The following is a 27,643-nucleotide window of genomic DNA, read 5'->3' on the forward strand; positions in this document are numbered from 1 at the left end:
ATTTACTATCTGGCTTTTTACAGAAAAAAGTTTCATCAGTCTCTGTTCCAAAAGACAGGGCAGGGCCCAGGATAGGGGCTCCTTTGGCCCACATCTAACGAAGACGCCACCCTCACAGCGCCTCCAAATGTTCAACAGTGAGCGGAAACCCAGTCCTATCTGTGGCGTTATAGCTCCCTCTGCTGGTCCAATGTTTCTCATCAGTGCTGTCAACAAGAGCAAGTTCTCATTTTATTAATTGACGGATTGGTTGATTGGTTTTATTCGCTGAGCCAGCCTGTTAGAATTTAAGGCAGATTCTCCATGTTTATCTCAGTAATATTTATCCACGTACATCTCAAGGCTTGAAACCACTGATGGTCAGCCGACCAACTGTATATTTCAATACTGGCCACAAATTCAAACGATGTGAATATAGGACCAGCAGGTATGTCATCACTTACTGGGATATGAAAAGTAATGGAGAGGTAAAAGTGAACAATGATTCTGTTTTAAGGAAATGGTGGTAGCAGGGGGAAAGAAAACTATGGGAAGAGATGGCAAGTTCAGTTTTTAACACATTAGATCAATTTTAACTTTACGTTCCAGTATCATAGGACTTTTTACTTATGTGCTTATGTGTACTTATGTATTAAGCGAAATGAATGACAGCAATGACACAGAATAGGTGGGAGAAATTAGGATTACTTTGTTTTTAGAAGGCACTAACACTACCATGAAGTGGCATAGTGTTGTTTGAAAGTGGGCTTGGCTTAGCTTTAAACGTATATTGCACACTGTAGGGCAACCACTAAAAAAGAGTAAAAACAGAAGAGAAAATGCTAAGAAAAGAGAGAAAATGGGATCATATAAAATGTTCAGTTAAAACCACCAAAGGCAGAATAAAGAGTGGAAGACAAAAACAAAACAAAACAACAACAACAACAACAAAACAAGAAACAAAGAACAAGGGCCACAAGTAGAAAACAATAATGAATATGATAAATATTAACCTAACTATACCAATAACCACTTTGAATGTCAATGGTCTAAATGTACTAATTAAAAGACAGATTGTCAGAGTGGATCAAAAAAATAAGACCCAATTATGTGTTGCCTACATGAAACTCACTTTAAATATAAAGACACATATAGACTGAAAGTAAATGGATGGAGAAAAATATACCATGCTAGCATGAATGAAAAGAAAGCAGGAGTTGATATGTTGCTTTCAGAAAGAGCAGACATCAAAGCAAGGAAAGTTACCAGGGATAAAATAGAACATATAACATCCAGGCTAGTAAAGTTAAAAAGAAGCAGTAATCAGTCCAGCGGATCAGGGGTTGGCAAACATCTACCCATGAGTCAAATCTGGCCTGTGGCCTATTTTTGTACAGCTCAGCAGCTAAAAATGGTTTTATATTTTAAATGGTTGAAGAAAACAATCAAATGAAGAATAATCTTTCACGACATGTCAACGCTGTGTGAAATTCAAATTTCAGTGCCTATAAGTGAAGTTTTATTGGAACACAGCTAGCCTCATTTGTTCACCCACTGTCTGGAAAAGTTTCGACATGGCCCATATGGCCTGCAAAGCCCCAAATATTCACTATCTGGTCCTTTACAGAAAAAAAAAAAAAAAAAATTGCCAACCCGTGCAATAGAAAGTAGGAAAACGAAAAAAAAAAAATAATAAAGCAAAAGGATGTTCGATACATTACCGAATGATGCTGATATTGAGTTATTATCATCCGTATGATCAAGAAATACTTTTGAGGCTCCCTGCTGAAACAGTTCACGTTAAGTGAAAATGTCCAACAGGCAGTTGAGAACTGGAGAGAGGAGTGAGATCAGAGTTCTCCTTCCTTCAGTTCCTCTGGGGCCCAGCTTTGCCTCTGGATGTACCCGCTAGGGCTGAGCAGGTAGAGAAGTTGCTGGGCTGGGCGGAGGCTCGCAGTCCTGCTGGGAGCTTTGAGATGTCTGAGCTGTACTCTTCCTCTTCAGCTGCAGGGCGTCATCATGGTTGCTTCCTGTGTCCAGATGCTAGTGGGCTTCTCAGGCCTCATTGGCTTTCTCATGCGCTTCATTGGCCCCTTGACCATTGCTCCGACCATCTCCCTGGTGGCCCTGCCTCTCTTCGATTCTGCAGGCAACGATGCCGGAGTCCATTGGGGGATCTCCGCCATGTAAGTCCTCTCTGGGGAGGGAATGCCGTCTAAGTTCTCTTTGGTGGAAGATTTCCCTGTAAGAATAATAAGAGTCCTGGACACTGGCCAACTCTGTGGTTTACAAATTCTTTGATGAACATTATGATACCTTGAAAAGCAGTGAAATTGGTCCTTTAATGTATTATTACTACAATTGATTACTTCATTAGGACTCACCTCACAGACATGCCTAGATGGGGGCACTCCCAGGGCGGCCACTGCCCCCAGTCCCAGAGACGTGTGGTGGCTCAGCTTCCTGGACCCTCGCTCGGGATGAACCCCAGCTCACCAGGTTGGGTGTGGTTTGTTTCTGTTTCAGGACCATCTTCCTCATCGTACTGTTTTCACAGTACCTGAAAAACATTGCAGTGCCCGTGCCCATTTATGGGCGAAAGGAGAAGTGTCACACCTCTAAGTTCTACCTGTTTCAGGTCTTCCCGGTAAGAAGCATTCCCTACCCGCTACCATTTTCAGTTGGCTCACCCGGAGAGTGAGGGACAGCCTCTTGCACTCCTGGGTGGCCCCCAAATCAAATGTTCCCCCATCTGCAGTGGCCTCCCCGCCTTGACTTTTCTTAATCCACCTGTGGCCTGTGGGAACGCTCCCTAACTGTTGGCATAATTCCAGGTCTTTCCTCAATGCTTCTCTCCCAGGAACAGACAACCCTGCCCTTGGTCCCTGCTCGGGGCACCAGTGTGGGACAGCCTTCTCATGTTCCCTGGGCCATCCTCATAGTAAGATACTGGGGGAGACAACCTGGTTCACGGCTAATTATATAAAACTAAGGGCCAAGATACTTAGGTTCTTTCTCAGTGGCTCATGGGTAATTCAAGTACCCCATGATGACGGTGGTCACTCCCTTTTCAGAGCCTCCTCTGTTGAATTTGCACCACACTCAAGTATGTGTAGTTGTCACTCACACAAATATGGTTTCAGGTTTAATTTAACTGTGAGCTACATTTCCCATTGTAAAAAGGTATTTCCGCCTAATGATCGCATTGAGGCCAGTGGTTCTAAAATTCAGAGTGCATACGAGTCACTTGGGGACATTGGTAAAAAATACAGCTTTGAGGGGTTTGGTCACCAGAGATTAAAAATCATATATATGAGGACACCGCTTTATGAAGTCCTGCTTCCAGCTTTACAGAGCAGTGATCGTAATTCCATTGTACAGATGAGGAAACTGAAACTCAGAGAATTTGATCCAAGGTCATGTGACGAGCAAACAGTGGGGAGGGAGACAGACTATTTAATACACACCCGCTTTACTAGACAGTCTGCCTCTATTTGACACAAGGTCTCCCCACAGTTTATTTTCTCTGTTCCTTTAATGTGCTAATTACCCACCACACACCAGATTCTGTGCACCAACTCTTCCTCATTTCAAAGAGGCTTCCTGAACTCTGTCCTCCACACAGCCGCTCTGGGAGGGGCTGGCAGGGGCTGGGGGGCAGGCCCGTGGTGAAGAGCGGCTCCCTCCCTCCGGCAGGTGCTGCTCGGGCTCTGCATCTCCTGGTTTCTCTGCTTTGTGTTCACGGTCACCAATACCTTCCCCTCGGCCCCCACAGCCTATGGGTACCTGGCTCGCACCGACACCAAAGGCAACGTCCTGAGCCAGGCCCCTTGGTTTCGCTTCCCTTACCCAGGTAACAAGAAGATGGGGACCCTTCTGGCCTGGGGCTCATATTTCCCAGGACTGCCTATGGGGCCCAGGGCACTGAACGGAGGGTTGGATAGGGCAGGAGGCAGGCTTCTCCTCCAAGGAATCTGACGAGGGCCAGGCCCTAGGGAGTCCATATTGGAGCCCTAAGAGAAGGAGAGCCCTGGGTTGTCCTACGCACCCTTTGGAGGGTGCTGGACCAGAGCCTCCTACTCCCAGACCTACGTCCGCTCTGGCCTGCATCCCTCATCTGCCTCTACATTGCTCAGAGCCTATGCGCCTGGGAGTGGCGAAAGGACTGAGGGCTCCCACACTCCTAGCTGGGCCTCTGGATCTCCTCCCGGATTTGGACGATCCTACACAAGGGGGGAGCCCAGCACTGAATGAGTACATTTCTGGGGAGACGAGTTCAAGGCCATCCCTTAGGCCACTTCCCGTCTCCTTTCACCACAGTTCCTGGCTCAAGTTCCAGGGTGGGCTGGTCTGCCCCATGGACAGGAGCTGGGGCCTCCCTGAGTAAGACTCTCAGTCTCCATATGCTTCAAAGCCTTCCTGGGGAGACACCCTGTTGCTGGCTCTTTTTGTGAACAGTGACCTCAAGGTCAGGGCATCTGACCCACTGTCAGGGAGGGACGGGTGGTAGGGCAGGAGTCTGAGCCAGAGCCTCTGGACAGTTGTGGGGTCGAAGATGTGCAAAGGCATTAGTGGGGGTTCAGTAGCCTGTTATCTTCTGGATTAATATTCCCTCTGCATTGCATTTTCAGGACAGTGGGGCCTCCCCACCATCAGCCTGGCTGGGGTCTTTGGCATCATAGCCGGGGTGATCTCCTCGATGGTGGAGTCAGTAGGCGATTACTATGCCTGTGCCCGCCTGGTGGGAGCCCCACCCCCTCCGAAGCATGCCATCAACCGTGGCATTGGCATTGAGGGCCTTGGCTGCCTGCTGGCAGGGGCCTGGGGGACAGGGAACGGCACCACCTCCTACAGCGAGAATGTCGGAGCACTGGGTATCACCAGGGTAAGGTTTCCGACGGTGGCTCCTGGGAGCAGGCTGGGTACCTACATGTGTTACTCAATGTATTAGAGTCCTATTCCTGCTGTAACAAATTAGCACACACTTAGTGGTTTCAAACACCCCAAATTCATTCTTTTACTGATCTGGAGATCAGAAGCCTGGCACAGGTCTCCCAGGGCTGAAATACAGGCGTTTGCAGGGCTGTGTTCCTCTTTGGAGGCTCAGCAGGAGAATCCATGCCCTTGCTTTTTCCGTCACCCAGGCTGCCCACATTCCTTGGCTATGGTCCCCGTCCTCCGTCTTCAAAGCCAGCAACGTTGTGTCTCTCTGACCCTGCTTCCATAGCCACGTCTCCCTCTGACCACAGCCAGGAGACGTGCTCTGCTTATTAGAACTCACGTAATTTGGTTGGGCTCACCTGGATAATTCAGGGTGCTCTCTCCATCTCAAAATCCTCAACCCCATAACACCTGCAAAGTCCCTTTTGCCATGCCTGGTATCATAGCCACAGGTTTGGGGATTAGGACGTGACTTCTTTGAAGGGCCACCATGCTTTTTACCACGCTTGCCCTTCTTGGTTGTGGCAGTTCAATTGGCAGAAAGTCTGTCCTGGTACCAGCAGACCAAGGCTTTGTGAGCACTAAAGAAATCCCTTACTTTCTGAGGTTTGGGTGGGAGATTTGTTACCTCTGGCCCAGCCCTGTGTCAGAGCTCCAAACCTGAATATTCAACTGCCACTTGGTCACACCCTCGTCAGTTCCCAGATCCCATGTGGGAGCAGAGGGGGGTCATTCTGAGCTTAGGCGGTGCTGCTCCTGCAAGCCCCTGGGAGCATTGTTCGAGGTGCCCCGGAGTAGGGCAGAGGGCTCCGGGGCACGTGGCCTGGCTGGCCCTGAGCTCCTCATCCCTGTCTCCCTGAGTCCTGCAGGTGGGGAGCAGGATGGTGATTGTCGCTGCGGGCTGTGTGCTGCTCCTGATGGGCGTTTTTGGGAAGATAGGGGCTGTGTTTGCCACGATTCCCACCCCTGTGATCGGGGGCATGTACCTGGTGATGTTTGGGGTCATCTCTGCCGTGGGGATTTCCAATCTGCAGGTGAGCCCGGAGCCCTTGGGGAAGCAAAGCATTGCATCGCTGGCAGGGAGCCCACAGGGACTGAGATGAATGGAATAGGGCGGGTGATCCGTGGTCCCAGAAACCACACTGGCTCCCCAATGGAAGAAAGATATAGCCAGAATGTCTGAAAAACAGAAATTGCATCAGTTCGAATTGGATTATCCAAACCACTCACCTCCCACGTTCAAGTGGGAATCAGGGCCTGGCTTGCTCATGGAGAGTGTGTGTTGCTCTGAGTCCAGCCTCCCCCCGCCCCCAAGCCTCTGGTGGGGTGGGAGCGCAGGAGCACTTGGAGGGGTGTTAGATCGGTGTGCAGCGAAGGTGCTGCAGGCTCCGGGCTGCCACGAGGACCTCTCTCTCACAGTACGTGGACATGAACTCGTCCAGAAACATCTTTGTCTTTGGCTTCTCCATGTACTGTGGGCTCGCCATTCCCAACTGGGTGAACAAGAACCCCGACAAGCTCCAGACAGGTGAGTCCCCACCCTCTAGACTATGACCACTCGAGGCAGAGCCAGCGGGGCCCTTGGTCCCTGGGAATCCCTGTCACTTTTGTCTCCACTCTAGGGATTCTCCAGCTGGACCAAGTCCTCCAGGTGCTACTGACCACGGGCATGTTTGTCGGGGGATTTCTGGGCTTTCTACTGGACAACACCATCCCTGGTAAGGCTCTCCTTCTCTCCGTAAGCCAGCGGTGTAGACAGGTGGTTAACGTGTGGGACTCCCACATTGCTTCTGCAGCCCCGATGACCATGTCAGATGGGCCACAGTGTACCCTGAGCAGGCCCTGGGTGGGCTGGATGGGCCTGTAAGGGCTTCCTAGGGCTGCCATTGCCAAATACCACCGACTGGGGGGCTTAAATAACTGAAATGTATTTTCTCATGGTCTGAAAGCTGGCAGTCCAAGGCAAAGGTGTCGGCAGGCTTGGTTTCTCCTGAGACCTCTCTCCTAAGCTTGTAGCTGGCCACCTTTTTGCTGTGTCCTCACCTGCCCTTCTCTCTGTGTGTGCATTCCTGGTGTCTCCCCATGTCCTGGACTCCTCTTCTTATAAGGACACAGCCCGATTAGATTAGGACCCATCCTAAAGCCCTCAGCTTTAACTCAGTCACCTCTTTAAAGGTCCTGTCTCCAAATACAGTCACATTCTGAGGTACAGGGGGTTAGGGCTTCAGCATGTTTTTTGGGGGGCACACAATTCAGCTCATAACAGGGCCTTAGGGGAGAAATATACAAGAAGCAAAAAGAAAAAGACACAGGCCCAGCTCTTTTAGAGCTTTAAGTTTAGTGGGTGGCAGAAAGAACACATGTATTCATTCATTCATTCATTCATTCATTCATTCATTCATATTTTCAGTAAAATCTCATTGAGCACTTGCTGTGTTCCAGGTGCTTGTACTGAGAATACAAAGAGCAGAAAGATATGCCCCCTGCCTTCTGAAACCCACAGGCTAATAGGGGAGAGAGACAAGAAAGCAATTACAATGCACGGTAGTAAGTGCAGTGGTGCGCAAACCGAATCTCAAAGTGCTGAGGACGTTGAAGGTGGAGAGTGCAGGGCTGTCATCCCTGATGGCTTTCGGTGCTCCCTGTTGACCCTCCCACAGCCTCTTGAAAGGACCTCTATGATGGCACCTGCTTCGTGGTATTCTGTTTTCTACATTTCTTCTCTCTACCAAGAGTAAAATGCGTCTGCATTCTAGAAACATTAAGATGTGGGAAGGCCCGCCCCCCGAAGACGAGGAAAAGATGGTGGTTCATATAAGGTCCTACCCGGAGCTCTGCAGCATGTCAGCCCCACAGTGGGAGCTCAGGGAATGCCTGATGAGCTGAGCTGAGCTGTGATTCTTGAGATGGGCTCGGAGGAGGAAGAGAAGGTTCAGTTGGCAGGTGGAGGGCCCTGAGAGGAGACCTCACGAGTGCCTGCAGGGGGCGCCAGAGGCTCCCTCCAGCCCCCTCCGCCCCTCTCCGTCGGGGGTCCAGTCTTTACTGCTCACTGTCTCCCATCAGGAAGTCTGGAGGAGAGGGGCCTCCTGTCATGGAATCAAATCCAGGAGTCTGAGGACACCACGAAGGTCTCAGAAATCTACAACTTCCCCTTTGGGATTGGCACCAAGTTCTGCACTTCCTCCTGTACCCGCTACCTCCCCTTCTGGCCCAGACTGGAACATGGTGGGAAAGGAGACATGGGAGTGAGCCAGCTCACACTCATGTCCCAGATTTCCTCAGGAAAGAGCCCAAAGTGTGCCACAGAGACCAGGATGTGAAGAGCTCTCTCCTTGCACATGTCCCCGAGCCCTCTCCACACACCCCCACCCCCAGAATGTGCTAATCTCTCTATTTCATGTAGGGGTGGGTACCTGCCCTCCAGAGAACCTCTGGCACTTCGCACCCCCCTGCAGCCAAATAAGCATTAGGTGAAGACCATGACAAGCGTGTTTTGACCTGGTCACTTAGTCACCAAGGCCTGGCCTCAAGCTGCATTTTCCATTGGGCTCCTGTCTCTAGTGTAAACCAGTGTAACTCGATGTCCACACAGAAACTCAATTAGTCCACATGCTTTCAGCACTATTTTTATACCTTGGGAGAAACAGGCCTGGGGTGGCGCACGGGACAGAGAGGGGGCTGTTGGTAGAAAGAACAGGTCTCTTCCTCCCCAAAGAGGCAGGCGGCCTGGCCAGCCCCTCCAGGCCCTTCCCCTTTGTACTGCTGCCATTTGTAAACAGTAAAGTGCTGGCAAAGCTGTAACCCTTGCAATACGCCCAGTGCGAGTCCTTGGGTGTCAGCTCCTGCATCACAGGACGGCTGTGAGCGGTGAGAGCTGGGCTGTGGAGTAGACAGGACTGGGTTTGGCGCCTAAGACTCAACTGCTTGTCAGGTTTTCATGGGGAGATGAAACAGCCAAAGCATTTGCGGGTGCCTGCAGTGGAGGGGAGCCGCTGCTGTCATGACGTGTGAACTGTAAAGAGCCAGGTGAACCCATTCTCTCTGCACACTTAGTGGATTAGGCAGGATTCTCCAGAAAAAACAGAGCCAATAGGCTGTGTGTATGTACACACACACACATATATACACATGTCTACACATGTACACAGACATGTATATGCATATACAGTATATATACATATACAGTATATATATAATATATATACTGTATATATTATATAATATATACAGTATACAGTATAGTATATATAGAATATATATTATATGTAATATATATACACATTTATATACATATGTATTTTTGTGTATATATATATATATATATATATATATATATATATATATATATACATATGCACACACACACACAGAGGGAGCATTTCTATAAGGAATGGGCTCCTGTGATTGTGGGGGCTGGCAAGTCCAAAATCTGCAGGATATACCCTAGCAGGTTGGGAAAAGCTGTAGCTCAAGACTGAGCTCAAAGTGCAATCATTGGCAGAATTCTCTCCTGAGAGAACGTCAGTCCTTTGGGCTATTCACTCCTTCACCTGATTGGGTGAGGCCCACCCACATTATGTAGAGTAATCTGCTTTACCCAAAGTCTACTGATTTAATTGTTAATCTCATCTAAAACATACCTTCATAGGAACCTCTAGAATAATGTTTGACCAAATATCGCATCCAGTGTACATGCCCAGGACCATTATACACTCTTTGTCCAGGAGCCTCGCCAGAAAGTGCTCAGAACACTGTGGGACCTGGCTTGGACTCCATTCAGGAGTCTTTATTACCAGAAGAAGCAGGTATAGCTGGTTCTACCCTGATATCGTGTAACACAGCATTGAGGTCAGCAGTGTTCCTGGGTTCCCAGAACATGCAGGATGAGTGCGTGGGCTCCAGAACTCTCTAGAATCCACGAGAACAACACCCTGAACCCAGAGTGTGCTGAAAGTACCAGTGTCATGGAACCTCCAGGGACAGGTCCTGCCTGTCCTCTTCTTGAAAGGCTCATAGCCTAGGCTTCAACTGCACCCAGTACTCGCTGAATAGAAGGACCACAGTGGGAGCAGGTGTGTGCCCTGCCGCTGGCCAGCCCCTTACAGCAAACAACCCGGAAAGACCAACATGGAGCCATGCTACTCTTAATACTTTATAATAATCAGAAACTAACACCATCACAATGCTTCTGGGATAGTCCATCCAAAACGTCCCAGAGGCGGAGGCAGGTACAACCTTGGCTGCCGCATTCAAAGCTGGAAACTGTCCACCTCTGTCATGCCCTTCCCTCTCAGCCCATCTGCATTACAAGTCTTCATCGTCAAAGGTCTCTGTGCACCTCAGCATTATTATCTCATCGTCCATGGGAAGGTCCTCTTCCTGCAAAACACAGGGTGGAAGAGGATTACATTTTTCTTTAAGGATTCCTGGCCCCAGACGGAAGAGGGGGCCCTGCTCCCTCAGTCTCTACCCCACATCTCTTCAGCGGCATCTCCATCTCCAGCTTCTGGCCAGGAAATAGGGTCAATGGTGGGAAGCTTCCATTTCACTCTGTGACCTCCAGGAAGGCTTTTCCTGGATACAGCAGAACTGGCTTCTTCCCTATCCTGGGAACCTCCAGGATCCCATAAGAGAGATGGGAAATCTTAAAACTTTATCCAAATGCCCATCACTAGAGGATGGTGAACTGCACCATAAAGCACCCACCAATGGAATATCACGCAGCTGTTTCAGAGAAAGGAATGTAATCGCTCTCTATCTGTGGGATATACAACTTTAAAAGGGCAAGGTACAAAGCGTGTGCATAGTAGGCTACCATTTATGTTTGAAAGAATATATGAGTGTCTGGAGAATACCCTTCAATGGCTGTACAAGAAACTGGTAATGGTAGTTGCCTTTGGGGAAGGGAACATTAGTAGTAGCCACGGGACATTGGTAGAAGAGAGACTAAGTTTTCTTTGTATATCTCTTGGTAACTTTTGAATTTTAAACCATGTATAGGAGGTAGCCATTAGGAGATGATTTTTCAAAGAAGCAGCATTATGTTTGTTTAGCAAGGGTTTCTCATTCCTTTTAGAGTGACCAACTCCCATGACCTCTTCTCCTAAAAGTATGTCCTGGGGTTTCTGTTCTTCCTGTCTCTCCCCATCCCAGCAAGAAATGACCCCTGTAGTTTGTTGGCCCTGCTGCTCTGGGGTTGATTCCCTTGGGCCCTGGGAAGCACCCCCAGTCAACCATCTCATGAATGTGGGACCTGGTCCCAAGGGTGATGGCCAGATTGGGGGATGAGTCTACAGATGAAGACTTTCCAGCTCTGAGAAATGGTCCTCATTCTCCATGCTCTTCTGATGGGGGTGGGGCACCCAGAGAGCCAGTGTATCAGACAGTGGGGGTGGGGTAGTCAAAGGAAAATCACCCAGGCCCTTTGTTCAGGGTGAAGACAACAGCAGAGTGTAGAGGGTACCAGGAAGCCAAGCATCCTGGAAAGAACCACATGCTCAAGTTTCTGTCACACAAAGTGCTTGAATGTTGTATAGAATGTTCTAGTTCCTTAAGCCCCTGAAAAGGGTGTCAGAGGCATGTTTCAGCTGCAGATCTGCACAAACAACAAGCTGTGAGGGGTGTCTGCTGGAATCGGGTGCTGAAGTGTGTTGAATAGAGTCCCCCCAAATTCATGTCCACCTGGAACCTGATTTGGAAATAGGGTCTTTGCAGATATAACCAGGTACGGATGTCAAGGTGAACTCATCCTGGATTTAGGGTGGGCCCTGAATCCAAATGACTGGTGTCCTTATAAGAAGACGAGAGGGACAGAGAGACACAAAGGAGAAGAAGCCTGTTGTGAGGACAGTGGCTGCCACTGGAGTGATGTAGCTACAAGTCAAGGAAAGCTGAGGGTTGCGGGAGCCGCCAGAAGCCAGGCAAAGGCAAGGAGGGATTCTTCCCTAGAGCTTCAGGGACGGCCTGGCCGCCAGCACCTTAGTTTGGCCTCTGGCCTCCAGAACTAGGAGAGAATACATTTTCTTTGTCTTAAGCCACCGAGTTTGTGGTAATTTGTCACAGCATCCTAGGAAACCAATACAGGTGCTAAGTTTCACCCAGCTGCCTCCCACAACGCTGACAACGCTGACAGGGAGAGGTGGGTGCGGGAAAGATGGAAATTTCCCTCTTTACACCAGCAGCTATCAAAGCTGGAGGCCTCCTGCATCAGAACCTCTTGGGCAGTTGGTTCAAAATACAGATTCCTAGGGCCCCATCTCAAAACACTGAATGAGGAGCTCGGGTGCTGGGCTAACAGGAACCTGCATTTCCAATAAGCTCCCAAGGTGATTCAAGTTTGAGCTCCTCTGCTTTGTATAGATACTCCCATCCCTACTTGCCTTTTCTTTTCTGCTCTGTGTGGGGAGAGGAAGCAGGTCTTGTTAATCCATTCTCAAAGCCCATGAAGGATTAATGGGAAAGGGGCCAAATTATTCCTCAGCCTATTGAAAAGCTGTCCTAATTATTTTTAGACAACATTTTCATGATTACCACTGACCTTTTAAAATAAACAGTTGTGTTGTTGCTAAATTAGTAGAGAAAATCTCTACTATGGCTATGAATGTGAAAGAGCCTGGCCCCTTGGGGACTCAGGCAAACCCTCCTCTTGCCATGGAAGCTTCTGAAATGAATCTCCTAACCAAGACCCCCATGACTTATGTCATTGAAAGCTGCACAATCAGCTTTTGGAAGCAGAAATTCATATCCCTCCAGTGCTGACAGCAAATATTACCCCACGGTCTCAGAAGATGAGGAAACAACTCAGCCTCTTGGAAAGGTGTCAAGGAGTGACACAATATTTCAGAATGCCTGAACACAGCAGGCCCGGGGACCTGGTGCTATTTCAAGGTCTGTCCTGAGGGCATCCCTCTGTCTCTTTCCTCAGTTTCCCTGATGTCTTCCATTGCACAGGCTGCATTAGGCTGACGTCGACCATCCATGGAGCATGCCAGAAAGAATGCAAGAACGGCCCCTGCCAGTGGCCCCTTGTGGCGTGACCCAGGTGAGATCCAGCTGAGGCTCCCCTCAAGAGCCCTTTCTGGATCATAAGGGAGGCAAGTGGAGGTCCCCTTGTGCTCTGCTTTGTCCTACCTCTTTCACCTCGGTGTTAACACAGCAAAGGCCTTTAAAGAAGTCGATGATTTGCATATAGAGCTGAAACTTCTCCTCTGGTTTCTCTGGGTTGCAGCTGACAAACATGGGACTGACAATAGCAAAAAAGAAGAAACAGCAAATGTTTAGAAGCCTCACCTTTTACCTCTGTTTGGACTCCCTAAAGTTTTTGGATTACAGTGTGAACCAAGACCTTTTAAACACCCAGCTGGATTCTTGGACAGCTGGGAGCCCTTCTTGGAAGGTCTGCGTTGCCTCAGCTCCAATGTCACGGCTGGAATCTGCTGTGGAAGTGAGACTACACAGAGACTGATTGGATCTTGTGTCCTACTGTGTTTCCCCGAAAATAAGACTTAGCCGGACCATAAGCCCTAATGTGTCTTTTGGAGCAAAAATTAATATAAGACCCGGTCTTATTGTACTATAATGTAAGACCGGGTCTATAATATAATATAATATAATATAATATAATATAATATAATATAATATAATATAATATAATATAATATAATATAATATAAATATAATACCAGGTCTTATATTAATTTTTGCTCCAAAAGACACATTAGAGCTGATGGTCTGGTTAGGTCTTATTTTTGGGGAAGCAGGGTAATTCAGTTACTTGAGCTGTGGCCTCTGGAACAAGCAAGTGAGATTTCCTTTCTCCTTCAGTGTGAAGCTCTACTCTACAGCAATGCCCCACGGTTCTGGTCCCACCTGTGGGCACATCGAGCACTTTAATTCTGTCCCTTGAGACGCCTCCATCCAGTAGGTCTAACATGGATCACGAGCCCTGATGCAGAGAGAAGGCCCATTTCACAGACTCCTTTTCCAGTGTCTTCCTGGGACAAGGAGAGAAGCCCAACAACCAGGGCCATAGAGCAAAGAAGCTGTGAGTCACACGGGGACAGCTGGCGTTTTGACCTCATGTCCCCTAGAATGAGGTCCCCCAGGCAGCTTAAGAACCCTCTGGCAGCAAGCAGCCCCTGCCTTTTCTCAGGAAAGTACAAAAAAGAATTTTTTAATTGGTTGTTTTTTTTTTTGTTCCACCAGCAGGGTAAGCAGTTCCAAATACTGCTTGGCAAGTACACTTTGGCAACTTCTCAGTAAAGTTGTTTTCACAGAGTATCTGCCTCCAGCCAGTTTCAGGAAGAATCACGCTCCACACACAGCTGAGAAGAGCCCGAGTCGTCACCTAAAATCGTGGTGGACATTTGGGACAAGTGTATCTAGGCTGGGGTGGAGCAGGAGGACTTTCACTGACGCCTCCTTTGCCAGCAGGTGGCCAGGGTACCAGGGACAGGTATCTGAACAGCCTGTGCCTTTAGGCTGTAAAACCACTGCTTTCCACAGTAGCAAGGGAATTTCAGTCCTGAACGAGCTCTCTCTGAGAAAACATCCCAGCCATACAGATTCAGTGAAGCTGCTCCTTGTTTTCAAATCTCCCCAGATCTGGTTTTGTGTCTTCTCATTCCAGGGGTCAGCCATCCCCTCTCGCCCTCCTCTCACATCCATTGCCACCAGCCCTGTGAAAAGCAGCTCCCCTCCTTCCCCCCGCCCCCCAGCTTGCACGGCTCAGAGATTCTCTCAAGCTCAGGGCACAGGGCCCATTTCCATGTTGGCCCCGATTCTCCCCGCTCTGGAGGCCCCTGCCCACCTCTCAGGCCAGAATGACTGCTGGAACCTGCCTGAAGCGACCTCTCCCTGGGAGAACAGTGCAACATGAAACCTGAAGTTGATAACCTGTTGGGTCTCAGCCTTGGGCGGGGATAGAAGAATTTTCTACTCTGAAGAAGCCCCAGACAATATCATCCCCAGGCCAATGGCACAATCCTAGGACCAGCCCACTTCGAATCACAGGAAAAAGTGGCTCTCTGAGAACTTCCACTGAATCACACACCCCTCTGCGGGGCTGCAGGGCAGAGGCTCCTAAACATCCCAGCAGGGGTACACACACTGATACGCACACACGCACTCACACATACACACATATGCACACGCACATGCCTGCACACACCGTCTCACACCCCTTCCTCACCTGGGGCTAGATGTACTTGGAGCCTCACTTTTGTCCAGGAAACTTGCCACATCAAAGGCATCTTCGAAAAGGAGCTGAAAGAAGGCACAGAGCTTCATTGTGTCAGAAATAACTCTGCCAGTTGACGCTTGCTCTGTGCTGCGGGGGGAGAGATGAGCAGGAAGAATCTCTCTCTTTACCCCTTATCCCTGAGGGTGTGCCTGTTAAAGCTGGACCAGATCCCAGGGTCTCTGCTCGGTAACCTTCCCAGGGGGTGAATATTAATCTCTTGCCGCCCCCAAACAAACTGCCAACCCCAGAGATGGCAGAGAGGATAAGGAAGCACTGAGGTCTGTGGGATCCTCTTTCTAAAGAAGGCAGAGCTCAGGCGTGAGGCGCAACAGCCAGAGCCGAGCCTCAGTTTCCAGTGGAAAAGGGCTCATCTACACCTCCCGAAGTGGAGTGATGATTGGAACCCAGGATTGGCAATCTAGCAGTTTCGTGCCAGGGCAGCTGAATATAGAGGTCAAGTGGGCTCTGAAGTTAGGCTGCAGGAGGGTTGATATCCAGTCCTGTCACTCACTAAACTGTGTGACCTCCGACAAGTGACTTAATCTCTCGAATTCTCCTCTATAAACCAGAATCACAACAGTGCCTATTTATAGAGTTGTTGCAAGGATTAAATAAGATGATATATGTGAAGCACCGGGCCCATAATAATGGTTCAAACGTGTTCGCTATTATTATTATCTGCTTCATAAAAGAAATACATGTTCATCATGGAAATTTTGGAAAATAGAAAAAGAAAATACAAATCACTGAGAAACAATCCTACCTGGAGGGGTCCATTATTGACATATCGATCTATTTCCCTCCATCCTTTCCCTAGGCATATTATATCACATATTCCCAATGGTGCAACCTTGCAATTTGGACAGGTTTGGGCTCTATTTTCCCCTAATTTATTGAAGAATATTAAATATTCCACAGGTATATGACATACACTTAGGATGGTCAGCTTTAGCAAATAAAAATACGGGACGCTTAGTTAAATTTGAATTTTAGATACAATATTGCATGGGGACATTCTTACATTAGAAATTTACGTGGGCATGCTGTGCTTTATTTGGCACCCTGTTCACACAGGCCGTCCCCCTGGGAAGAGGAGAGGAAGTTCTCTGGGCCTGAGTTGTGTCTGCCTTTCCTGTCATCTTACAATTTGCTTCCTCTCCGCTGATCCCTTAAGACTCTGGCTGTGTGGATGGCCCCCCTCCTGGTTTCCTGGACATTTTCTGGTGTCCTTTTTGATAATCCCTTTGGTCATCTCAAACAGGATCTGGAAAAGGGTCACTGAAAGGTCTGAGCTCCCATGTCCATCAGCCCAGAAGCCCATCGTCTGTGTGTTCCTCCCTGGGAGGCCTGAGACAGGGACCCAGGACCTAAATTCCTGCCCTCAACCAATCTGCCCACCAAATTCGCAGGCCACACACTGTCCTCACTGAGCAACCCTCATGCAAGCCAGCCTGGGAGGGGCACGGCCAGGCTCTGTGGCCCTTCTGGAGCGCCCAGCACATGTACGGGGCCTCTGTTCTTAGAACTGAGAGGGCATACCTCCTGGGCACACCTGACCCCGAGTCCAGGGGCTGTTCCACGATAGAAGCTCTCCAGATGGACCAGGAGCTACAGACGTTTCACTGCAACTAATTTAGAAGCCACAGCAGGAGTAACTGTGGCTCTGTCCCTACCTTGGGCATAACTGCTCTCTGTTCTGCTCACTTTGTCACCCAGCCCTAGGTTGGCCCAAGCCAACTTCACCAAGTGGTAGCAATGCTCATGGGGGTGGGAACTGACCTCCTCTCAGGGATTGGGCCTGATTGGTCCAAACGTAATTCTATCTCGATTATGCCAGTCATTGATTGGCTCAGTAATCTGGCAATCTGGCCAATGAGAGAGGGTTTGGTGGAAATTTCTGGAAAAGTTCTTCCTTGGCCCTTAAGAAAGAGCCGCAGGAAATCTTTCTCTCTCTTACCTGATGTGGAGAAGGAGGAATGACAACTCGATTGCTACCAGCTGCCATTCTACAGTCACACGGGGCAGGAAAAGTGGGGAGCAGAGAAAGGTAAGAAACCAGCCTGAAGATGAGCAGAGAGAAGGAAAGGACCGACTCTGTGGTGACATCTGCAAGACACTAACCAGAAGCCTGCCCTGCCTCGGACCTCCCAGTGTGAGTAGTACATTTCTTCAGGGCTTAATGAGCCAATAACTTGCAGCCAAAAGAATCCTAACTGCTACAACCTTCTACATAAGCCTTCTCTTCTATAATCCCCATGGAAAGGCCCGGAAACTAATAGGAGAAAATGAAATGCTCTTCTCTGGGCGTGATTATGTCAAGAAAATCAGACACCGACTGTGTGGGCCAGAATCCAAACAGCATCTCAAACTTGCTAAATGACCCCGAGCAGTCCCTGATGTCTCCAAGCCTGGAGTGCTACCCACAGGATCTGCTCACCTCCTCTGGGGTGGAGAGGAGTGAGCAGCTGGCCCCTTGGCTATCGATTCCGCTGTCCTTAATGCTGCCCTCGGCACTGGCTGGGTCCTGACAGGCCCCTGCGGCGATGCCCGGGAGGCCGCTGTGCTCCTGCGCCCAGGCCTGCAGGAGGCTGGCCTTCCACTCCTCAGACAGGTTCTGCCACAGGTGGGAGATGGCCGCAGAGACGATGGGGAGCGTCACCTCCTGAGAGGACACGATCCCGTTCCCGACCAGAAGGTCCATTGTGTGCTTATAAAAGTTGAGATACCTGGAACAGAAATGACACTATCTCCCAGACCTGAAGCTAGTGGCCGAACCTCCCTCCCTAAGCCATTTCCTCAGGAGGCCGTGTGTGGGGTGGTCCACGCCTCACAGGCCCGGCCACAGCTCTGTGTGTACCGGGCGCTCAGCCTCACTAGTCTCTGTGTGCCCCTGACCCTTGTGGAGCAGAAGCTATCTTGGGGGCCATGGATGACAGGTCTGTGCTTTAAGGTCCTTCCCCAACCCTCCCGTCCTCCCAGGGCCTCCTGGGAAGCTCTCCGCCCAATAGAAGAGAGGATGAGAGGCCTGGCTGGCTCAGCTCTCACCCCACAGGAAAACTGCTTAAAATTCCAAGCCCGTGAAGTGCAGGCATGATTTGACACCTGCTTTAATTGGAGGCCTGAAAGTCAGGCTCAGCTGGGGAGTGGGCCTCCTTCTACTGAGCCAACCCTCAGAAGCCAACGTGACAGCCAAGGGGCTCGAGTCTGGGGAGGGGCATTGAGTGGCAGTGGGAGTCTGGGTGAGCCATTCGTCATCTTTCTATAAGACCAGTAATGCTGCCAAAAACAGACTTGTGGGGTGTGTGTGTGTGGGGGGGGCTTTAGCCTCATAATCCCCATCAGTCACCCTGCCCAAAGGCACTCCAAATAAACACCCAGTCTAAGGAAATACACTGGATGTGCTCTGCAAATGTGGCCTGGAGACTACTTCTTTAGCCCTTCTGCCAGCCTCATCCCCAAGCCCGTCCTGTAGGGAAATTCTGGAGCTTCCATGACTCAGGGCCTGGCCTGAGAGCACCCTGAGGCAGCAGCATGTCCCCACTGGAGCCTCTGTCCCCTTCTGCACGGGAGCTCCAGCCACGCACGAAACCACCTGTCTCGGCTAGTCCCACCGTTCAAATTCCATGAGGTCTGGTGACAGGGTGACTGCAGAGTGTAGGAGCTCCACGTTTTCCTTCTCCTCCTGCTCCTCCTCCTCCTCCTGCTCCTCTTCCTCCTCTTCCTCCTCTTCGTGATCTTCCTCCTCCTCCTCTTCCTCCTCCTCTTCCTCCTCAGTGTTGTTCCCAGCTGCCTTGATGGAGCACCAGCTGGCATAGCCTTTCTGACGACCCGTATGTGAGACCAGGCTGGGGAGAAAACAGGAACAAGACAACTATAGATTCATGTCCCTTGTGAACACTGACACAAAAAGTTTTAATACAATCTTTTTTTAATTTATTTTTTAAATTTATTGGGGTGACAATTGTTAGTAGAATTACATTGATTTCAGGTGTACAATTCTGTATTACATCATCTATAAATCCCATTGTGTGTTCATCACCCAGAGTCAGTTCTCCTTCCATCACCATATATTTGATCCCCCTTACCCTCATCTCCCACCCCCCACCCCCCTTACCCTCTGGTAACCACTAGTTTTAATACAATTTTAATATATACACACACATACACACATGAAAAAAGGGTGGAAAGTTTGTGAACTTAATTGATGTGTGTGTGTGTGTGTGTGTGTTCCCAAAGCACCTACAAACACATGACTATAGCTAAGAAGGGAGTTCAGCAAGGTTGCAGAATACGATAAACAAAAATCGATAGTATTTCTATGTACTAGCAATGAACAATTGGAAATGGAAATTTTGAAAATTACTATTTACAACAGCACCAAACACATGAAATACTAGGTGTTCAACAAAAGCTCAATCTATAAAAGAAAAAAAAATGATTAAGTTGGACTTCATCAAAAGTTTGAAATTCTGCTCTTCAAGGACACATTTGAGAGAATGAAACAAAGACGATGCAATTTGGAAAACCAGGACTTGTCCCCAGAATCTCTTCATACCCATAGGAATAATCCCCAAAGTTTCGTGTTGAGTTAAAAAGCAAGTGAGCCAGAAGAAAATTAGGAGGATTCTCCTTCTTTTTTAAAAAATCTCAGAGCAGAGGAACCCTAGGTATTCACCCAAACTCAGGTACCATAACAGATTGACAGATTCGACTTCATTTTTGCGTGGCCACAACAAAAACCTAAAACATCAAAAGCAAAATAATCAATGACCAAGGGAAACTTGTTTGCAAGTCAGATACTAGACAGAGAGCTAATTTTTCGTTATACGTAAAGAGCTTCTATAGCTAAATGAGAAAAAGATACCAACCCAAGAGGAAAAATGGGCAAAGAATATGCAAACTTAACAACAACAACAACAACAACAAAACCTAGAAGGATATGCTTTGAAATCAGCATCGGTTTCCCTTGAGAAGTGAAACAATTTGTATTTCTATTTTCTTTTTTGGGCTTTTTCTGTATTTTTGACATGTTCTGTACTAAGCATGGATTTTTATAATCCCTCCCAAAAATCCAGTGCATGTTATTGGATTAAAATAGAAAAGAATCCTTTCCAGCACAAGAAAGTTCTAAATGGGTGGGCAGCACCACTTCGTCTGCCCTGCATTTTGGAGGGGACAGTGGAGCTGCTGTGACACAGCGGAACAGGAAATGCCTAGCATATGCCACTCTCCTGGTTCCTGGGGGGTCTTACCTGGGCTTTCTGGAGTGTATGCTGGCATATTCTTCCCTGACCTCCTCTAAGCTGTTTGCATGCCCATCCTCTAGGTTAAAGGATTCTGTTGGGAGTTGAAAGCAAGCGTCACAAAGGGGAAAGTCGGGTCTTTGTCGAGAGTCTCCCTGGCCCTAAGCCCACCCCAGTTTAGTGTTAGGGAGTTGAGAGCCCAGTTGCACCCCTCTTTCTAGATGTGAGGAAGAACTCTAGGTTGGGGTGGGGGAGGCTTCTTGGACTGGCCCATTTCAATCAAAACACTGAAAGTATCCCTTTCAGAGTTCAGCTTCCGTCAGTTCATTAAATTATATTCCCCCAGCAGCCAACTCTCCCAAAGTGAGTGCAGCAGGGGAGTCAGGTTCTGACAAACACTGATCTACTTCTTCTCTGGCCCGTCAAGATGAGATCAGGCATCCTTCAACTGCACCCGATTGGCTCTCATCATGCTCACACAGCCTGATGACTTCTGTCTGTCCTGCCGGCCTGCAGGGACTGGCGACAGGCAGTGAATCTCATCATACCCCTGGCCCAAACACCGTGCCTGGCACACAGCAGGCTCTCAGTAACTATTCATTCACTTGGCTTAACCCAATCTTTCTGTTTTCAATAGAAAACCAACCAGCCTTTCCCTGGGAGGGAGGTGGGGGTGGCACGTAGGACCTATTACCTTTCACCTTCAGCAGATTATCCAAAGTTTGTTCCAGTTCCTGAATATGGTTCTTCGCTTTATTCAAAACCTGCCACTGAGGACAGAGACAGGCGATGCTGAAAAAGTGGCCTCCTGCTGCAGAGACTGGTTTTATGGGCACAGGAACCCCTTCTCTGGTCTGAGGCCACATTCCTTCAGCTGCAGAGTCACAATCCTTGACGTTGTTGATAAAGAAGGTAGGCGGTTTGTTCTGATGCGCAGAAGGTGTGATGGAAATGGTTCCATCCTGGAAATGGTTCTCACCAAAATACCCAAGTGCTCGGAAACAATTAAGCTGCGTGCAGCAAACTATTAGGGCTGCAAAAACATCAAACAGCTACATACCCTACTTGAAGGTGGAATAAATGGTCACTGAGAGGCGGTCTGAATGAATATCAGCCTCAGGCTGGCACAAGGCCCCAAACTAACTTCTGCTCAGTTGTCACAAGGTGCAACTGGCTGGTTAATATTAAATGTGCTATTCTAACAACATTTTTCATTTGCTAAATGCATACACTCCAGTTGATTTAAAAAACTTAAATGCTCTGTCAACTTGAACTCTGAATTTCTTATTCTGCAAGACTAGAATCCCAAGCGTTTCCTCCCTCCCTTCTTTCCTTCCTCCTCTCCTTCCTTCCTTCCTTCCTTCCTTCCTCCCTCCCTCCCTCCCTCCCTCTCTTCCTCTCCATATGTAATATTACCAAAGTCAAACTGACAACAGTAAGATTATTCAAAAATGAGAAATGCTATTAATATTGTTTATGATGCTGACCACTGACATATATTCATCAGGCATGCATGTATAAGGGGCACAGCTGTGTGCCAAGCCTGGGGACGAACAGTAAAGAAAACAGCCCCTGCTTTCAAGGTGCTGACCTTCTAACAGGGAACACAAGCATGGAAACAACCACTCTTAACACAAGCTAAAATTCAGTAAGCGCTAAAAAGCGGGAGAAGCTAAGGGCTGTGGAAACTCATGCGAGGAGGAACTGATTCCAGCTGGAGGGATGGACAAGCCTCCTGGAGCCCGGCAGCAAGCAGAGTGAGAGAAGCAGCACACATGAACTGTCCACAGGTGATCGCTGACCCACCCAGGCCCCAGCCCTCAGAGGTCGGTGGGGGTGGCAGCTCCAGGCCAGTCCCCAGTTTGCTCCACGGTCCCTCCACGTGGGGAGACTTTTCCTCCCCACACTCAGGTCTCCCCATACCTTTGAGGCTGTGAGTTCAGACTGGGAGTAGACGGTTTCCCTGAGGTTGCTGAAGAGCCCTGCCAGGGTGGCTCGGTGGCGGGCCTGGGACAGGCGTCTACGGGCTACTCGGGGCTCTAGCTCCTGCAGCTGTGCCAGGGGCCGGGATGTGGCTCTGTCATGGGGGTTGCTTCCTTCCCCAGAGGTCGCCATTATAAGCTGCAATGTAATATTATGCTTTCTTTTGTCCCTAAACAATAAAGATACACTATTAAGGAAAAAAAGGAAGGCAGATTGAAACAAGAAGAAAAGGGGTACCACTCCCAAGTGAAAGGTCCCAAACCAATGAATAGCACTAATAACAGATACGCAATTAACAACAGATTACACAAAATCTGTTATTTAAGCTCAATTCCTAAAAACACAAGCTGCTCATAGTTGACTTACAGGTGAAGGGCTCTGCTGCTTTCCACCAGGAAGTTTCCAGAACATTACAGGTACTCACCAGACACTTGTTAAGTGACTGCTGAGGCCAAAGAGAGCAAGCCATATACTGAGATCTTATTCCTTACAGTCTGTTAAAAGCTGAACAGGTCGGTGTCTCACCCTTTGAGATCTTTCCTACCGCAAGAAATGCACCCCACTTTGATGTGGGTAGTGGTTACACAGGGGCATAGACATGAAAAAAATCCATCAAGGTGTATTCTTTAGATTCATGAACTGCCATATTTATATACATACATATATATATATATATATATATATATATATATATATATATATATATATGTCAAAGAGAATGCACTCTTCCACCTAAGAAAGCAAAAAGTCACACGACGACGAGAAGTACAAGTGGCTTTGCCTTGTCCTATTTCTAGTGGGTTCTGAAAATGATTCTTATGTTGTACTTTGCTAGTTTCTTTATCTGTATAAAGGAGGTGAAAAAGTCTCTAAGTGGATTACAGTTTAAACATTTCCACCTCTCTAAGGTCATTGTCATGATTCTATGACAATCTGGAACAAGGGCAAGCAGCGTAAGCGCTCATATTCAGAGAGCAGCAGGGCACGGAGCACACAGCCGTGTGGGAAGCTGCATCTTAAGGAATTCTGGGGACTGAAGCACCATGGACAAATGTTTACTGTGCACTTTCTCTGTACCAAGCTCATTCATTCTGCAGGAAACCGGGACCAAAAATAATACTAGGCATTTCAGAACAGCCATAGCGCTGACAAATTTTCCCTTTTAAAAACTTCTTACGGCCTGTTCATCAGGTCAGCTTGCTAAGCATAACCTTTAGTCTAACGCAGTTAGAAGACTGCTTCCTTGATGCGTTCTCCTAAAAAGGCATTTTGTGGACATTCACACTGTCATATTTTTATTAATTCTCATCTATAAAGCAAAGCATACTTTCATTACCAAATACTTTCCCATTAAAACACGACTTCAGACTCGCTTAAAGCTGACGTTTTTAAAACTCCCTAGACTAAATTAAAAAAATAATAACAATAAGGTGCAGAGAAGCTTTCAGTCATTTCTAAGCATGCTCCACAAAACGTTCGAGTGTGATTCATTCTCATTAGCAAACCCTAGGCAAACGCATACAATATGCTGGATGATGTTTTGCAACCCACAGGCAGCTTGCTTTGATTCCTTGTGCTTATCAGATCATGTAAAAAAAAAAAAAAACTTATTCTCAGAAATGTGTAGGCCGTCACGATGACATATACAAATGCTCACATTAAAGTCTGGTTTGGTTGCACCGTCTTGAATCAATTCACATGCACATCAACACCTACCTACACGGCCAAAGGCCGTTTAGTCAGTACTCACAGTCAGAGGGATGGGCACCGGTGCACACGACGGACGTACCCACTCCCTGGACACACTGACGGCCAACTGAAGCCCTGACAGTAGTGACAGCGGTGATCGCGATGACAGTAGTAACGAGCCTCGACCCCCACCAGCCAGAGTGGGGATCTTGGCTTCTGACCGAGATAAAGAAAGACCTAGCACCTCACACAGAGGCAGGGACCAATCACGGCGTGTTACTGGCCCCCACAACCAATGGGGATGCACGGTGATTGGCCAATGAGGGTGTGGGCAGTGGAAGAAACAATGTGACTTGGAGTCTGAGAGATACAAAAAGTGGAGGAGAGCAGAGGGAGGGGCAGAGGCTGACCTTCTCACCTTGCGGGGTGATTACTCCTTTTCAAGGGGACCCGGAGTGGGATAGGGAGGTGACATTTGTGTCATCTCAGTGCTCCACATGGTCTGTATGTGCCCACACAAGACTAAATGGATGTCCTCCAACTGGTTCCATTCACTTGCCATTGAGCCCTGGTTTTATCAAACAGGGCTATGCCACCTTATAGGGTTACCCTCAGGCTTAGAGAAATCACCTCGAATAAAGGGTCCAGGGCACAAGGCCCTGGGTCTCAGAGCAAAAGATGAAAACATGTAGGTGTCACGGAACTTGAGAGACACATAAAATCAAGGACAGGGGGATGATGTTTTTAATAAGGGAAGAAGAAATGGGAATGGGGAGTAAGAGGGGTTGTTGGAAGAGACCTTTAAAAGCTCTGGTTAAAATAAGAAGAAAAGAGAAAAAGTGTTCACTCTTTGGGACAGGAGGAAGCAGGTATTCTTCCAGTTTAGGGAAAAAAATAATTTCTTCCCAAATGTAAAATACACTCTTGTGTTTAGGTGTCTTTTTGCTTGAATCCCTGCACCCCTAAATATGTCATGATGGTCACGATCCCACTACATCAGTTTTACACTAGGAGTAGCAGCCAGGCCAGGTGTCTCTTTGCTGTTCCTGTCAAGCTGCTTCTCCCTGGGGCATGGATTAGACAAGATCTATTATGGCTGAAGCAGCGTGGGCTTGGGGGTGACTGTATTTGGATTCTAATCCAGGATCCACCTTGCAGTGACCCTGAGGACCATAAATGAGCCCAACCTGTAGCATGCTAATAGGGTTCCTGGCATGCAGTCGGCACTCCTGAAATTCAACTTCAGATTTTGGTGAACGTTAAATGATGTGTTATGTATAAAGAAACTGTCACATAGAAAGTATGCAGTAAGAGTCAGTTCTCCTCTCCCTTTTAAGGTGAATGTAAAATGATCATTTCACTACAAAATTCTGCCTAGGTAAAGGCCCTGTACCTTTTGGTCCTCAGGCAGAACTTTGACCCAGGGTCTTTGAGAGCCTGGGAACAGTTTGTTCCCTCCCACTTCTTGGTTTCTTCTCCCCACTCCCAGGTTTCTCTCCATGGCCCTGCTCCTTGCCTCCCATCACCAGCCCCACTGCAGCATTGCTGGGACCCTATAGAAACAGGGGGCATTCAGGAGCCGTACCTTTGCACCAAGAGGACATACAGAGGTTCAGAAACAGACCTGGCCAGCCTTTCATCTAGTCACCTCCTACCCCACCTCTCAACCACCACACCTAGTACACCTGCCTCCCTGCAGCCATCTCATTGGGGAGCAGCTCTGTACCTAGAGGAAATTCAGTCTTGGGGTGGGATGTTAATAAGAGGCCTCTTTAACTGCAGCAGCCTGATTTCTTTATTTAAAATAAAGAACTTTTGTCTACTTCAGTCAAACTTCTCCACAGTTAAGGGGCAGAAGGCTCTGCTCATGAACTTTCTGGAGAACTTGAAACCTCCTGGTGGCCTCTCACCAGCTTTGGATACAATCAAAGTTCTCCCTGGCAACATCTAAACACTCACCATCACCTTCTGACCTGGACCCCTCCCTCCCAAGAGAACAGATCCTGCCCTGAAATACCCACCTTGTAGTAACATAGGTCCTACTGTGAAATACACAGCCAAAGGTAACATAGATCCTGTCCTGAAATACCCCTCATAGTAACAGAGATTCTGTCCTGAAATATCCTCATATCTTAACAGAGATCCTGCCCTCAAAATTCCCCTCATAGTAACAGAGATACTCTCCTGAAATACTCTACATAGTATCATAGATCCTGTCCTAAAATACCACCCAGAGTAGCACAGATACTACTCTGAAATACCCCTCTCATAGTAACAGATCCTGTCCTGAAATACTCACCTCACAGTGATAGAATTCTATGCTGAAACACCCACTCGTAGTAACAGAGATCCTGCCCAGTAATAAACCCTCATAGTAACAGAGATCCTGCCCTGAAATACCCCCTCATTGTAACAGAGATCCTGCCCTGAAATACCTATCCCCATGGTAACAGAGATCTTGTCCTGAAATATTCACTCTTCTTAACAGAGATCCTCTCCTGAAATACCCCTCTTTTTAACAGAGATCTTATCCTGAAATACTCTTCACAGTGACAGAGATCCTGCCCTGAAATACCCGCTAATAGTAACATAGATTCTCTCCTAAAATACTCCCTGCACAATAAGAGAGAGCCTGCCCTCTGAAGCTAAATTTCCATACAGTTGAAATGGAGGGTCTGAGCAGAGTGGCAATAACGACTCTGAGTTGTGCTTTGACAAATCCAGAAAGCTATACCATTAGACGGAAGGAGAAGGGAACAAACATTTTTTACAGATGGGTATTCACTATGCTAAGCGCTTTGCATTATCTTATTAAACTTTCATTACCATGTTTCCCTGAAAATAAGACCGGATCTTATATTAATTTTTGCTCCGAAAGACACATTAGGGCTTATGCTCATGGGATGTCATCCTGAAAAATCATGCTAGGGCTTGTTTTCCGGTTAGGTTTTATTTTCAGGGAACCACGATACTACTCTGCAAGGTAGACATCGTCACTGTTTTATAGATGAGGAAAGTAAGGCTCAAAGATATTGGCTATTTCCCTGCTTACAAAAATATACACACTTTGTAAAAAATTCAAGCAAAAAGATGAAACAAATAGAAAGTGAAAGCTCCTTATAGCTTCACTTCTTAGAGAAAACAACTATAAGCGGTTAGTGTATAATCCTCCTTAATTTTTAACATGTACACACAAACACATACACACACACACATATATTTTTAATAAGAAACTGGGACCATATTGTTTATACTGTCCTGAAACTTGTCTTTTTTTCTCTTAACAGTGTATCTTGGTTATCTTGCCGTGTAGTTGATGACAGTCTTATTAATGAAAGCAGGGCTTTGGAGGGACTTAGAACTCCCGGATGACACAGCTGGTTGTGTGATTTGATCCAAGTCACTTCACCTCTTGGGGCTCCAGTTTCCCCCATTTATAAAACGAGGGCAGGGCACAGAGGATTCCGCGATACAATGTCAATGAGCAGGGCACCTCAGCCCCCTGCCCGCCTCGTGACGACCTGGGATGTTCTCCAACGTCCCAGTCCTATTCGACCTGCCGCGAAGG

At 47.9% G+C, this 27,643-nt stretch overlaps 2 protein-coding genes across 6 annotated transcripts in view; one reads left to right on the plus strand and one right to left on the minus strand.

The window, feature by feature from the left end:
- The window catches only part of LOC109457695 (solute carrier family 23 member 2-like), a 34,098-nt gene extending 19,901 nt beyond the window's left edge, over positions 1-14,197 (plus strand). For 2 of the 5 annotated variants that reach the window (XM_019750790.3, XM_019750785.3), the window contains exons 5-12: positions 1,984-2,165; positions 2,506-2,626; positions 3,676-3,832; positions 4,611-4,864; positions 5,790-5,954; positions 6,340-6,448; positions 6,543-6,638; positions 7,984-8,730. In XM_019750790.3, the coding sequence (XP_019606349.3) occupies positions 1,984-2,165; positions 2,506-2,626; positions 3,676-3,832; positions 4,611-4,864; positions 5,790-5,954; positions 6,340-6,448; positions 6,543-6,638; positions 7,984-8,240 (1,341 nt within the window). In that variant the 3' untranslated portion in view covers positions 8,241-8,730. Of the gene's footprint in view, positions 1-1,983; positions 2,166-2,505; positions 2,627-3,675; positions 3,833-4,610; positions 4,865-5,789; positions 5,955-6,339; positions 6,449-6,542; positions 6,639-7,580; positions 7,944-7,983; positions 8,731-12,844 lie in introns of those variants that run through there. The other 3 variants (XM_074315335.2, XM_074315337.2, XM_074315338.2) reach the window with 3 other exon arrangements.
- STRA8 (stimulated by retinoic acid 8) lies at positions 10,144-27,603 on the minus strand. The gene is made up of 8 exons (XM_019749906.3): positions 22,327-27,603; positions 21,098-21,173; positions 20,413-20,497; positions 18,772-19,005; positions 17,598-17,886; positions 15,110-15,183; positions 13,051-13,162; positions 10,144-10,299 (listed from the first exon to the last, which is right to left on the minus strand). The coding sequence occupies exons 1-8, from the start codon at positions 22,516-22,518 to the stop codon at positions 10,225-10,227; spliced, it is 1,137 nt and encodes a 378-aa protein (XP_019605465.3). The 5' UTR covers positions 22,519-27,603; the 3' UTR covers positions 10,144-10,224.
- Between the last annotated feature and the right edge of the window lie 40 nt (positions 27,604-27,643).

The sequence above is a fragment of the Rhinolophus sinicus genome, chromosome 8, assembly GCF_057876585.1.
Source record: "Rhinolophus sinicus isolate RSI-liver-muscle chromosome 8, RSI-T2T, whole genome shotgun sequence".
Classification (NCBI taxonomy): domain Eukaryota; kingdom Metazoa; phylum Chordata; class Mammalia; order Chiroptera; family Rhinolophidae; genus Rhinolophus; species Rhinolophus sinicus.

Bases quoted from the DNA above. Each gene is read 5' to 3' on its own strand.
- STRA8 (XM_019749906.3), bottom strand. From the start codon at position 22,518: ATGGCGACCTCTGGGGAAGGAAGCAACCCCCATGACAGAGCCACATCC. The intron at 17,887-18,771 runs GTGGGACTAGCC...TTTCTGTTCCAG, and splicing joins GACCTCATGGAATTTGAACG to GTATCTCAACTTTTATAAGC. The intron at 15,184-17,597 runs GTGAGCAGATCC...GCCTTCTTTCAG, and splicing joins TCCTCTCCACCCCAGAGGAG to CTCCTTTTCGAAGATGCCTT.